The 14,083-nt window shown below is 40.0% G+C and overlaps 1 protein-coding gene across 1 annotated transcript in view; it reads right to left on the reverse strand.

The window, feature by feature from the left end:
- Positions 1-12,324, reverse strand: part of LOC118407020 — a 49,707-nt gene extending 37,383 nt beyond the window's left edge. The window contains exons 1-14 of the mRNA XM_035807433.1: positions 12,045-12,324; positions 11,204-11,305; positions 10,290-10,378; positions 9,600-9,731; positions 8,666-8,773; positions 8,409-8,512; positions 7,802-7,934; positions 4,036-4,162; positions 3,510-3,638; positions 2,849-2,924; positions 1,869-2,001; positions 1,526-1,647; positions 777-896; positions 117-311 (exon numbers count right to left, since the gene is read on the reverse strand). Of these exons, the coding sequence (XP_035663326.1) occupies positions 117-311; positions 777-896; positions 1,526-1,647; positions 1,869-2,001; positions 2,849-2,924; positions 3,510-3,638; positions 4,036-4,162; positions 7,802-7,934; positions 8,409-8,512; positions 8,666-8,773; positions 9,600-9,731; positions 10,290-10,378; positions 11,204-11,305; positions 12,045-12,292 (1,818 nt within the window). The 5' untranslated portion in view covers positions 12,293-12,324. The remainder of the gene's footprint in view (positions 1-116; positions 312-776; positions 897-1,525; positions 1,648-1,868; positions 2,002-2,848; positions 2,925-3,509; positions 3,639-4,035; positions 4,163-7,801; positions 7,935-8,408; positions 8,513-8,665; positions 8,774-9,599; positions 9,732-10,289; positions 10,379-11,203; positions 11,306-12,044) is intronic.
- Positions 12,325-14,083: the final 1,759 nt, after the last annotated feature.

A 14,083-nucleotide genomic window follows, 5' to 3' on the forward strand; every position in this document is an offset into this window, starting at 1 on the left:
TTCTGAGTGTTTTAATATTATTTCTAAGACGATAACAGTTCAAAGTTCACGCTAGCTACTTCTTGTTACATGTTTACGTTATGTTACAAAGGGACAGCGAAGGCAGTTTTGTATACCTCAAAGGTCACCACTCCCTTCTGGTTGACGATGGCCTGCCGAGATCGTTCCGTGGTGTCGAAGTCGTCGTTCGCTTGGGGCACGGGTACAAAGAATTCAGCAATGGCGTTCAGGAACTTGCCGTTGTGGTGGGTGTGTTGGATGAAGTGGTCCATGTACTCTACGGTGACGACTTGGTCAAGATTCGTCTGCCACTGTTTCGAAACATCAGACATTTTCATGATAATGTCATTGCCTCATCAATGTGTTTATGGTATGTTTTTAATTGATTTAAAATTTGTAACAAAATGATTTGTAATAATTCTGGGTGTGAAACATATGTGTTCTGCCCCTGCTTGTGCAATGGTTTGTGATCTGTAATAAAGTTTTTCATAATGTCTGTTGTTTTAATCCCAGGTTTTATCTTTTCTATGGTATACCCGAATCATGAATCGCGATGAGGGGGAATACAGACTCAGTCACGTTTGGGACTGTATTCTCTACACTACAGTAACGCCACCTAGCTGCAGTGCGAAACGTTGCGATTGACTCAGAGTATGAACTCGTTGGTTTTATACAAAGAACTTTGCTAACCTATAGTATAGTATTCAACCTGTGTTGTGCAAGAGATGCAAAACGAAGTCTCTATGGTCAAACACCACAAGGACAAGATGTCTAACCAGGTAGTCAGTGTCCACCACAGTTGTAGAGATCCACATGTCGCCATTCTCTGCTAGCCCAGCGGAGTCGTCAACGGTGATGGTCGAAGTAGAGTCGTACAAGTAGAACCGACGTGTCCTCTACAAAAAAATGTATCGGTTTGTCAGCATTTCGTAACCGTTTAATGCAACGGTAGTGTCCTTCACGCGATGTTCTTGTTTATATACTGTATACAGAATACAAATGTCAAAGCATAGCCCTATGATTATCCTTCATATTTCACTTCTTGTCAGCATCTGTGAACGGACATAAGAAGTGAATGGTACAAATGCCGTATTGCTATGTTATCTACCTGAAATCCGCATACTATGTCTAGAACTCGAAAACACAATTTGTCGTCTATGCTGCAGTAGTATAAACATAACATAAGTGTTACAATATTTCTTTAATCCAACAGTAACAGTCAGAACAATTGTGTCTAACCAAGTTAATCTATATTGACCGCAGGACTATTCTCACGAATTGGACAATATTGAGTATCCATCAACCTTTCCCTTAGCCGAGACGGGGGCCGATACCGATTTCCAAGCACCTTTGACCCATTGCTGACGCCACACTTTCGGTTTGGATGTGTGACATACATGAAAGCTTTAGGTCATTACAACTTGAAAACGATCAGAGTACTGATCGAAAGCTTGTTGGTAAGCACTTTATTTTGTGCACGGATCTAAAGTGTAAAATTGTATTGTCAGTATAATGCATGCAGTACCTCGATATTCCCTGCCTCGTTGCCACCAGAGGCGTCTTCAACAGTTGTCACCACCGAGAACACGCCCGGGTCCTCACCCGCCATGTTGATCGTGTAGGAACTGGCAGAGGACTCCAGGGTCTCTGTATTGTGAAACAGCCGTAATTGACTGTCAAATATTTCCTCTTATACCCACATTCCAAACAGTGTGTTTGCTTCGACGTTTCGTGTACCAGTGCTGGAACAGCATTTTTCATTAGACCCTTTACGTTATCGGGATTGCAAGAAACTCAGGCTATGGCAGTGTCCAATGAATTGACATCCACTCCTGCATAAATATATCACTCGTCCATGGGTTACTTACCGTCAATCCAAGGAGTGAACCCCTCCCTCAGTGTGTCCCCTTGAGTGTGGTCCATGCGGTAAACCTGCACGTGATAGTTCTGTATACCAGACCCGGTGTCACTCCATCCACTCCAACGGGCTGTGATGGAAGTCTAGAAAAACACGAAATAGATATATAGCGCGATTTCACCTTTATCCGCAAGGTAACCTATATCCGTCCTTTAAAAATAAGGGTTTTTAGGGATATGAAGTCGAAGCATATGGTTTCAAAATTTCAATATGTTTCTAGAAATATTGCAATTTGAAACCACCGTCCGTAAACTTGACAACCCTATGCCCTATTTAAAAATCAAAACAGCATCAACGGATATAGGCTCTCCTGTTGATAAACATAAACTAGCGTTACATGTATAACTGACAGCACATTGAAGTGTGCATTCCATAATTATGCTTCATATATTGCCCTGGAAGACGGTGTTGCTAAGAATATGAAATTATTGCTTCGGTAAGGCCTACATTACATTTTCAAACCGGTTGCCCGGCCGGGCAGCTTTCGGGAACGAGAAGTACTATATAAAAGACACTAGAAAACGCAAGACGTAAAGAGCATAGTCGTGAGCATTATTGGTGTACATATTTACGTATAGTTATTCACAGTTAGGATAAACCTATTCTCCAACTAGATCTCTTTTACATATCAATGCACAGCTAGGATATAAAAGCTCTCACCAATAAGATTTCTCCAGTGGCATGCACTGAAGAAAGACACCGGATGGCAGTCTGAAACGTCTGACTGTTTCCAAAATCATATACAGTTGCTTGAGTAACTGCTTTTTGTTGTATCTTATTACCTGGATGTCTAACCTTAATCGATGTATTTTACGTACTACATTTCTATTTTACGTTTCCACAAACTGCCCGGCCGGGCCCCGGTTTGGAAATGTGACGTTAGCCCAAGATATGCATGCAGGGTAGGAACGACACATCAAATGTCCCAACCTGTTTTGTGAAGGGATCCCCGACGTCCAACATCTGAGCAAACGTCCCGGAGTGAGTTGGCGTGGTGGAGTCATACCTGAAGAAGGTAAGAGATAATCAATTCAAAACTGTTTCTAAACAAAGATCACGCGTTAGTACTTTATACATTAGATATTAAGTAAATGGCTTTGGGCAAATACGTTATTACCACATGCTGTTGAATCATTTATGATAATGTGACATTTCCTTAAAATTCATAAACGTCATATTGCATAAAGAAAAGAACGTGTCCCGAGCTTGACAACACTAAAATTTGTTTCTCTTTCAGACACATATCTACTTTGTTATTAGTTATGATAAGGCTTAGGTCCCAATTGCACAGTTGCCCGTCAGGGATGTGGCTACGAAGCCACAAGTTTGTCCCGTTGGACTGCCGGACACCTGTGGGTACCCCTCGGTGTTCCCCACGAGTAGGTCACGGCGTCTATTTGTTAAGGGTCATAGATTCATTTTAAGTCCGATTTAAACCCGGGTCCCGGCCGTGCTCAAATATATACAGGAGCAGCCAGGGATTCCACGGGGCTACCAAGGGCTCACGCCCGAAAGTGCCCAAACAGCCCGTGAACTGACCGGCAGGGCTCTTCTTCCAACTGGGACCTAAGCCTTAGCTGTGCGTACTCACATCCACTTGGCCCCGGAGGCGGTTCTTCGCCACGGTCCGTCTGTGAAGTATCGGTTGTGGTTCTGCCCGGTGTCGAAGTCGTGATAGGTGAAGTACCCACCGAGCTTGGCAGAAATCTCTACCTCAATCCTGCATACAAGTACAGAACATCAACCGTCTAGTTCCCATACACTGCAATACCTAGATAATAGTGCCAAATGATCAACAAAAAAGTGCGACTTGCTACAATTGGCTTTTTTCGTGAAATTTCAAAACTTTCAAAATATTTACAACAGCGCCTCCCTACCACCATAGAGAATAGACGAGGGACGCCATAAGCTTCAATTATGACTTCCATCTTGTTCATCCTAGAATTAATGAAGCATACAAAAATTTATTTTGAACTTCAAAAAGCATGAAAGTATCTTAGCCGTATCAAACCTTCCGAGTCTCTTCTGTCCTCTTCGCAGTATTTGCAGAGAGGACAGAAGAAACTCGAAAGATATATAGTACGGTTCGAAACAAGGCTATGACATTCTTTACTCACTCGTCGCCATGGATGATGTTCAGTGAGGTTGCTTGATCGTTGGTACATTGTATGGCAGAGTCCAGGGGAGGGTTACTGTTGCTGAGAGCCATGTCACAGTTGATGGTACCACCAGTAACGACCTGATCTGTAAAAAGTAAGTGCACGTATATAGTTATGTATTAGTATAAATATTCTTCGATCCATCGTTTGATTTTTTTTTTACCCTAGCCACGAAGGTTTTGTTTTCGATAGCGTTTTTTATGACCATAACTCGAAAGGCTACAGATGAATTGTTTGATACATGTATGTGATTCTAATTAGGTATTGACCTATCAAAAATAGGTTTGGGGGTCAAGCAGCTTTCCTTGGTACTGCAGCAGAACTTCCTTTTTTTTTCTCTCATATTCTGGACATGCATTAAGCCTTGAAAGAACATACATAAGTTTAGCCACCTAGCGCCTTTCCTAGAACTGCAGGTATGTTTTTGTTAGAGATATGTTAAACGTGAACAAAAAGTACAATCTTGTTTGACAAAAATTGTAACAGAACACACAGGAAGATTGCTGTGAATTGTAGAAAACAAATTTTTTAATCTGAAAAGAGAAGTATGGCCTACTCTCTAAACAATTCTTCCTAAAGTGATATGTCCTTGTCTTAAGAGCGAATGTCTGTAAGGGTCAAACAATGGTGGCACCGGTCAAAAAATAGATTTGCCTCATTTTTTGCACAGTGATAGTACTTGGTACACAACCCCTCAAAATAGCTTTCTTTCTTCTCAGAACCCCTCGTTGCCATGGCAACAGGCCAAAGAAGTTTGGGGGCCATTTTGCCGGATTTGGGCATGTCAAAAACATGAAAATTGGCCAACTTAAGGGCACTATCACTTAACAATGCTTTAATTAAACAACAAAGGCAGAATATGCTGATCAGAGCAATGCCTAAACTTGTATGAAATAGCAGTAAAGTTAATCTCCTGTAAATTCTAAGGCCCTGGGCAGCCTGAATACAATACACTGTTTTCAGGTTGTAAAGAATCTGAAATTTTGCCCAACTTCAAAGCACTGAAAGTCCATAAGTATAAAATATTTTCGCTTGCAATTTACTACAAATAATAACCTACTATAGGGCTATTAGATGAATGCTAGCAAAGTTCGGGTTCTTGTTTTGTTGCTATGCAATCGTCCGTCGAAGTGGGTCAAATTTCATGATTTTGATAATATGTCATTTTATGCTCTCTTTAAACAATCATAAGTCCCATACCAAAGTTGCTCTGCAATTAAAATTCACATGGATTATAAACCAATGTATTGTCTATCAAATGCATGTTTGTAAAGTTCGGGTTCTTGTTTCGTTGCTACGTAATTGTCCTTTAAAGTGAGTCATTTTTTATGATTTTGATAAAATACATTATTTTGCAATATCTTCGAACAATCATAACTCACAAGCCAAAATTGTTCTGTAACTAGAATTTACCTGAAATGTAAACCAAGATATTGTTTCTCAAGGTCATGCTTGTAAAGTTTGGGTTCTTGTTTTGTTGCTAAGCAATTGTCCGTTAAAGTGGGTCAATTTTCATGGTTTTGATGATATATCATGTCTCCCAAAAAGGAAGACGTAGATAAACGTCATTCGTTGCTTCATTTTGATCTTTACTGTTGATAGATTCGAACAAAGTTAGGTCAAGATGCTGACCTTCATCATCCTCTGCCGTAATTTGACGTTAGCCTGTCAAGCTAATTCCCACACAGACAGACTAGCAGACAAACATCAATCGCCGCCAGGAGTTGGCATTTCAGGCAAACCTCAAGAGTACCTACTAGGTTCGTTCTTGCCCTTGCTTAAAACGAGTATGGTCCATTGAATAGCAGAAACTGAAAAACGCATGTTTTCACATAAATGCTACCGTGAAAAGAAAGATGCACAGAGATTTATGATATTCGTTCCAAATATGTATATACATTGTATAAGCTAAGTTTTCAAGAGTCATATTGTGGGGATGCAAACATGTTCAAGACTGTAGTCATACATCATGCTTAGCAGTAAAACTAGCAGAATGTTTGAAAGTTCAGAGTGGATTAATCTGACATTAAACATAAATATGACATTGTGTAGAATATAATCCCTACAAATGATAGCACATTGCTACATCGGTTCTATAAAAACAAAGACTGTGACATGTGTATCACTGTTGTCAAGAACGTGATTTGTGGAAAAGTCAGTGGAATACGACCTACTTTCAGGAACATGTACATTCACTGTTAGAATACCCGAACTCGAACTGTCCAAACAAGCATTTGATAGACAATATATTCGTTTGTATTCCTTGTTAATTTCAATTTCAGAACAAATTTACTTTGCAACTTATGACAGTTCAAAGAGAGCACAAAATGATATATCATCAAAATCATGAAAATTGACCCACTTTAACGGACAATTGCTTAGCAACAAAACAAGAACCCAAACTTTACAAGCATGACCTTGAGAAACAATATCTTGGTTTACATTTCAGGTAAATTCTAGTTACAGAACAATTTTGGCTTGTGAGTTATGATTGTTCGAAGATATTGCAAAATAATGTATTTTATCAAAATCATAAAAAATGACCCACTTTAAAGGACAATTACGTAGCAACGAAACAAGAACCCGAACTTTACAAACATGCATTTGATAGACAATACATTGGTTTATAATCCATGTGAATTTTAATTGCAGAGCAACTTTGGTATGGGACTTATGATTGTTTAAAGAGAGCATAAAATGACATATTATCAAAATCATGAAATTTGACCCACTTCGACGGACGATTGCATAGCAACAAAACAAGAACCCGAACTTTGCTAGCATTCATCTAATAGCCCTATAGTAGGTTATTATTTGTAGTAAATTGCAAGCGAAAATTGTTTATACTTATGGACTTTCAGTGCTTTGAAGTTGGGCAAAATTTCAGATTCTTTACAACCTGAAAACAGTGTATTGTATTCAGGCTGCCCAGGGCCTTAGAACTTACAGGAGATTAACTTTACTGCTATTTCATACAAGTTTAGGCATTGCTCTGATCAGCATATTCTGCCTTTGTTGTTTAGTTAAAGCATTGTTCAGTGATAGTGCCCTTAAGTTGGCCAATTTTCATATTTTTGAAATGCTCAAATCCGGCAAAATGGCCCCCAAACTTCTTTGGCCTGTTGCCATGGCAACGAGGGGTTCTGAGAAGAAAGAAAGCTATTTTGAGGGGTTGTGTACCAAGTACTATCACTGTGCAAAAAATGAGGCAAATCTATTTTTTGACCGGTGCCACCATTGTTTGACCCTTACAGACATTCGCTCTTAAATAGTTGGCAGATATGTACTATGTAAAATTGCCTCTTATTGATGTAAGAAAAGGTAGAACGTTGCCATCGGGTACACCTATTTTGCCCCCTTAATAGTACTAGTTTCATCAGGTTGGTAAATTATAGGATATAGCAGATTCTTTTCTACAAAGATACTCACTCTTGCTTTGGTGGCGGTCTGGATAAGAATGTTAACCCTAGTGAAGAAACGGGGCGAGGGGGATGCAAACTTAGCCACATTTGGGCTTGTGTTCTCGCCGCAAAAGCGCCACCTACATGTACATTGGCTACATATAGCGGCGAGAGGCAGAACTCCAGTTAGAAGCTCGAAGGTAGCTATAGGTGTCTGAGAGACATCGAAACGTAAGCAAGAGTTAGTATCAACTGGTTGTGTAAAAGAATTCTCCTAATAGTATATTCCATCATCTTTTTTAGTTTCCGCACTAACAACTCACAGGTGTTCCTCTTCTGGCTCCAGCTCACTTTGCTCTCCATGATGCCGACTTTGAATGCCCGGATGTAGGAGTGGAAGGCAGGGTTTGGTCTCGTGTAGGACAGGAACCATTCAAAGTCCAGACTAGTAGGGATCTGAGGGGGGAACAATTAGGATTATTGATTTAGATCAATGTGTTTTATATCTTATGTTCTGGAATTCCATGTGGAATTCCATTGTTCAATACTAATCATGATCAAAAGAAATAAAGGTCACATCATCCCTACAGCGTCGTAAACAGTCCTATTCTATATCTTAGAATTTATGACAGTCTCTGCCACATAGACTACATCTGTAAGGTTTAGCTGCCTTAGTTCTGTTGCAAAGCTGGTATTCAAAGATCATGATGTTGGTAGAGTCAGATAGCTCCAGGGCTAGAGAAGAAGTAACATACTAGGTTTGGGTCCCCTAGCCTATTTTAGAACTGTAGGGGTGTTTTTGTGAAAGACTTTAAACAAGGTTTGCTCAAGAGACGAAAGTAGCATTTTGTGTCATAACAAGTCATGTTGAAGACATGCCTTTAACAGACACAAGATAAAACTAACGTTAGATAAATTCAATTTTTGTACCTTGTTGGTCCAGACTTCCTGATTGTTCGTGTCCAAATCAGCTGTTCCTCCGGAGTTGTCATGCAGCTTTCCCAACCAATGTGTAAACGTTGGGGTGGAATCGACTGGGAAGGAACCATGTCTAACATAGGTCATCTGCGCCATGACATTTTACGTTTTATTGTATACTGTCATAAAATAAAATGTGACGTAGATCTTAGTGAGGCCAGATTTTCTACGTGTTTGAGTCAAAAGGTGTACCATAATGATGGACTTACTTGTTGTGCAGGAACTGCCAGAGAAACCAGAAGTGCAGGAGCAGGAACCAATCCGCTCACACGTACCAGGGAAGCACAGGTTACTGTCGCTTCTCCACGAACAGCGCTCTGTTGAAAGAATGAAATGGAGCTTGTGATTGGTCAGATGACTGTGTTCTACTCAAGGATTTGAATTTCTAATTTTTGTGAGGCTTCTATTATCACTACAATCGATTGAATTAAAACACACACAAACACTAGCGTGGTGTGTGCGCGTGTTTGTGTGTGTGTGATTATGTGATTATGTGACACACACACACGCGCGCGCGCGCGCACGCACAGCACACTCACACACGCATACACACACATGTACAGCATCAATCTACAGGGGCAAAACACTACTTTGTCTCTGCTTGCTAAAACATATTGTATCATACATCGATGAAGGTTAGACATCCTGGTAATAAGATACGCAATAAGATACACAAGCAACTGGATATGATTTTGGAAAAGGATTAGACGTTTCAGATAGCATCTGCTATCTTTCGTCAGTGTACTGAAGAGATCAGGAAGAAACTTTTTTCTCCTGGCGAAAATGATTTTATGTTTCCCTCTCAGTGACATTAAGTCTATCATACAGTAATACAGTATCAGCCAACAAGAAGATGATGATTTGGTGGAAATATCAGAAATTTTCATGTAATTGACAATAAGTCGACAGCACGCCGATCACATTAATGTGGTATTGACAAACTCTCCTTGGTTACAAGTACAGTGAATCAGAATCGTTTTTATAGCCGAACTAATGAAAATTGTCTTCAGCTCTTTTTTCTTCCCGATCTCTTCAGTGTCACAGACGAAAGACAGTGGATGCTATGTGATACGTCTGAACGCTTCCAAAATCATATCCAGTTGCTTCAATAATTGCTTTTGTGACCTATTGAATCCTACTTACGATAGCAGTTCATGCCGGAAGCGTCATAGGCCCTGGCCGGTTTGCCGTTGTAGGTTCCATAGTCGTGCACACAGCCTGGGCACTGGTCATTGTCGCACAGGTGGGAGTTACACAGCGGGTCGGTACAGATTCCTGCAGACCATGCGACAACAACAAAGAAGATGAGGCAGTAGTATCAGCTACGAACCAACACACTGATGTTTAAACAGACGATCAATCAATACCAAGATCGCTAAGAGGTCTCCTGAAGGTCTCCATTAAATTTGAGTCAAGTCAAGTCAAAGTTTATTGCACAACAATTGCAACGGGTACAATGTATACATAAGGGAAACTTAATGATATGCATATTTTACAAGACAACTAGCTATATAGCAACATTAATATAATACTGTATAGGATGCAGATACTACTTTAATTGTATGGTATTTAAGTTGATGTTTGCTAAGTAGAGAGTGAAAATACGATGTACGTAATTACAATTTTAGCTGAAATCATTTGGTATCCATGTTTGGGCCTTGAAACCTACAATGCAAAACTAAGCATATATATATAGTTTTATATATATATATTTATATATGTGTGTGTGTGTGTGTGTGTGTGTGTGTGTGTGTGTGTGTGTGTGTACGTGCATGTGTATGTATGTATGTATGTATGTATGTATAATGCATCTATGTACTCCCTCATACTTACGAATACATCGGCTTTGTGAGTACTCGTAGCCAGAGCAGCAGAAGTACGTTGTTTTGGGGCAGGTGGTTTCCCTATACGATGTTCGGTATCTGGAGGAAAAACAAGTTTTCATCTTTCACGAGTCCAGTTGTCAATGCCGGTTAGGTCTGGATCCAACTACACACGGGTCAGTCAACAACACCGTCTCTTTGAACACAAATCACCTTTCTGTTGTTTATTCATCAGGAGAAGTACATTACAAAAATACGAATTTTTGAACAAATCGATCCTTAGTTTGTAACTCTGGTACTTGAAGGCAATACTGTTCCTCGGTCAGGTCGCAAAATTCCGTTCTCTCATAACTAAAGTCGCTAGATATGATTGACATCCATGGACGGCCATTATATTGTTGGTTTTGTGCTGTTAAAGGGAGAATTGTTGTTTTTGTCAGTGAATATGGAGAAATTTGGATGGAGTTTGATGGTCTCTACAACAGCTCTTCCGTGATCGATAGAACGAACAGTTTGACATAAAATGTGTTTCGTCTTCCACCATGTTTGACATAGTAGAAAAAGTGGGATCTTTCGCCTTTCACTATCTCCGGAAAAAGAAGTTGAACCCAATAACCCAGGATCTAGAGTTAGCTTTTAGACTAGAATAAACACTTGTGATATTGTGTTTTGCACTGTTTGAATCTCGCATGTTACCTGCAATAAGCCCACGAGCATGGATTTGCAGTAAACTTTATATTACAGTAGAAGCCAGTTAATTGCACAACGCATTACCGCACACTTCTGTTTATTGCACGGAATTCCAACATCCCAGACCAGCGCGGTCCAGCAAGATAACTTTGCTGTTTTGCACCACCCGGATAATTGCACGAAATACGCTGACCAATGGGATGTGCAATTAAGCGGCTTCTACTGTTGACGTACCTTGTACAGGATGACCATCCAATAAAACCACAGTTGGTTTCGTAGCTCTGCGAGTACGCCTCCGAACACGGACATGTTGTGCTTCCAGTACACACATTGGCTCTGAGGACAGAAAAAATCGTGGCAAACTGAATTTTAATCCAATGTGTCGGTAAACCGCCCTGACTTCTTAGCTATATACTTGATGGTAAATTCTGTGATGATGTTTTCTGTAAAAGAAATACTGATGCATTCTGTAGTATCACAGCTATATGACAGCTATTATAAAGTATCATTCTATCTCGAGACTATTGTAGCACTCGCAATGTCAAAGACGGAAGTGTCAACCTACTGACAAGTAGTCTAACTGCTCACCCATGAATGTACAACCATACAAAACAGGTTGTCGTTCTAAAGATCTATATATTAAGTTAAAGAGTTCTTATGATGTGCAATAAGGGGTGGGCACCGGTGCAGAAAATGCAGGTCTATGTACGGTCCAGGTCCTGAGAATCAGGTCCAGGTCTGGACCTGAACTTGGACCGAGTAATCTGCGAAAACATGAGAAATGGCCATACTCAAACCAATGGTTCTGTTTGGTGGAGTATCCGACGTCCACTGGATTGTTAAAATCCTATCTTAATGTCTATCTAAATAACACTAACTGCCTCTGTTTTAGATCAAGTTTCACCTTTACATGTACATGTACTGTAAACGTGTACCGGTACATGTAAATGTACACTGTACCGGTAACAAACCCTATGTACAACACAATGCAATCGATGAGGCATTTACGGAAAGCTGACCTAAATAAAATGTCTTAACTTCTTGTGTTTAAAAAAGTTCAGAGTCGCACACTTACTGTTGGGAGAAGGCTGCCTCGGCTTGCAGAGCTGCTACGGCGGCATCAGCCTCTGCGTTGATTCTTGCCCTCTCCGCATTTTGGTCACTTATTATTCCCAACATAGCATTTAAGGGAACCAGAGCAAGCTGAGCATTCCTCCAGGCGTTGGCTTGGTCAACTGTACAGAACGTGTTGGCTGTGACCTGGGTCGGTAACTCCGCCGTCAGAAGGCACACCAGACAGCACAGCTTCAGAAGTACTCCCATGGTGTTAACCCTAGTGTTTGTGTTACAGAAGGAAGTATATTACCGAATGTTGTATTATATATCTTAGCTGCCATGTATGGTCTAGACTGTTCAATGTTGAGACGCTGTTTCTGACTCTTACAAAATGACAACTTCGCAATTGAAAACATACGACTTCCTTCACATATTAGTATCCCAGAATTTGATACCATTGACATGAGTTTCCAAAAATTTTTACTTGGAGTACATGCAAAATCATCAAATGACGGCATCCGTGGTGAGTTAGGGACATTTCCCATTTCAATCAATGCTGAGATACAATTAATCAAATACTGGCACCGTCTAGCAAACTTACCCGAAGATTCTTTACTCCGTGAAGCATATGATGTTTTACTTTCCGGTGAATACGATTGGACAAATCACGTAACTGACATTATCAACTATAATGGTTTTGGACATGCATGGACAAACCCGAGGTTGTATCATGTTAATATGCTAATCGACCAATTACGACTCCGTTTACAGGATATATACATTCAAGAATGGCATTCTTCTATCCAGAATAACTCAAAACTTTCCATTTATTCTGCGCTAAAGGAAAGATACGGACAAAAGAAGTATCTTTCGAACGTACACAATTTCGAACTTCGTAGAGCAATTACAAAGATAAGAATCTGTAGTCACAAACTAAATATAGAAGCCGGAAGATATTCTAAAATTCCCCGTGACCAGAGGTTTTGTCCATTCTGCCCAAATGAGATCGAAGACGAACGTCACTTTGTTATGGATTGTTCTCAATATGATGACAAACGTACAGAGCTGTTCACATTACTTTCCGCTCGCTCTAAAGACTTTGCTACTCTCTGTTCGATAGATAAATTCAAGTACATTCTGGGAGGCGAAAATCCATATTGTGCACAAGTAGGCAAATATATTCACGATTGTTTATACCGTAGAACCAATAGTGTAAATGACATGCTAGACCCTTTATGTTGATGTATCCATACCTATAGATATCCATACATATGTGTTTAGTTGTACTGTAAGTAGTTGTTATTCATGTAGACCTTACGAAAGTCGCTGTACTTTTGTCGTTGTCAATAAAGATTGTATAACCTAGGACACTGGGAAACACTTCGTTGCGGAATGTTAAGACTTAGATTGCAACGATACATCAATGTTTTCAACAAACCGTGATTGTACACACGTACACACATACGCGCGCGCGCGTACAGGCACATACACATACACATAAACATACACATACACATAAACACACACACGCACGCACACACGAACACAGACACACATTCGCGCGCGTACATACACATACACTGACGCACACGCAAGCGTGTGCGCACATACACATCTACACGTAACAACAAAAGTTTATTGCTACTAATTACTTAATCTCATGATATTGATAATAAGCACTGACTAGAATTCTGCCTTTCCACTTTTAACTATAAGCTAATATTTAGTCTTTTTTTCACACACATAAGCACACACACAAATACACACAAGCACACACACACAAAAACACATGCACAAACACACACACACACAAACACACAGAAACACACACAGAAAAAAATAGGAGACTTAAAAACAGTACGAATGTCCATTAATTTTAGGACGATCTACAGGTAACAACAGAGATCATACTGCTAGTAATCACTTGTAATTTCAAAGCATTTTTGATAAGCACTAACTAGAATGAAGTCTATTGTCCATTTTTTTTCCAGAAGGACGGCAGACAAAACCGGCCCAAAATGCCCCCCAAAACAATCCCAGCTAAATGTCACTCAAACC

Source organism: Branchiostoma floridae, chromosome 19 (assembly GCF_000003815.2).
Source record: "Branchiostoma floridae strain S238N-H82 chromosome 19, Bfl_VNyyK, whole genome shotgun sequence".
Lineage (NCBI taxonomy): Eukaryota > Metazoa > Chordata > Leptocardii > Amphioxiformes > Branchiostomatidae > Branchiostoma > Branchiostoma floridae.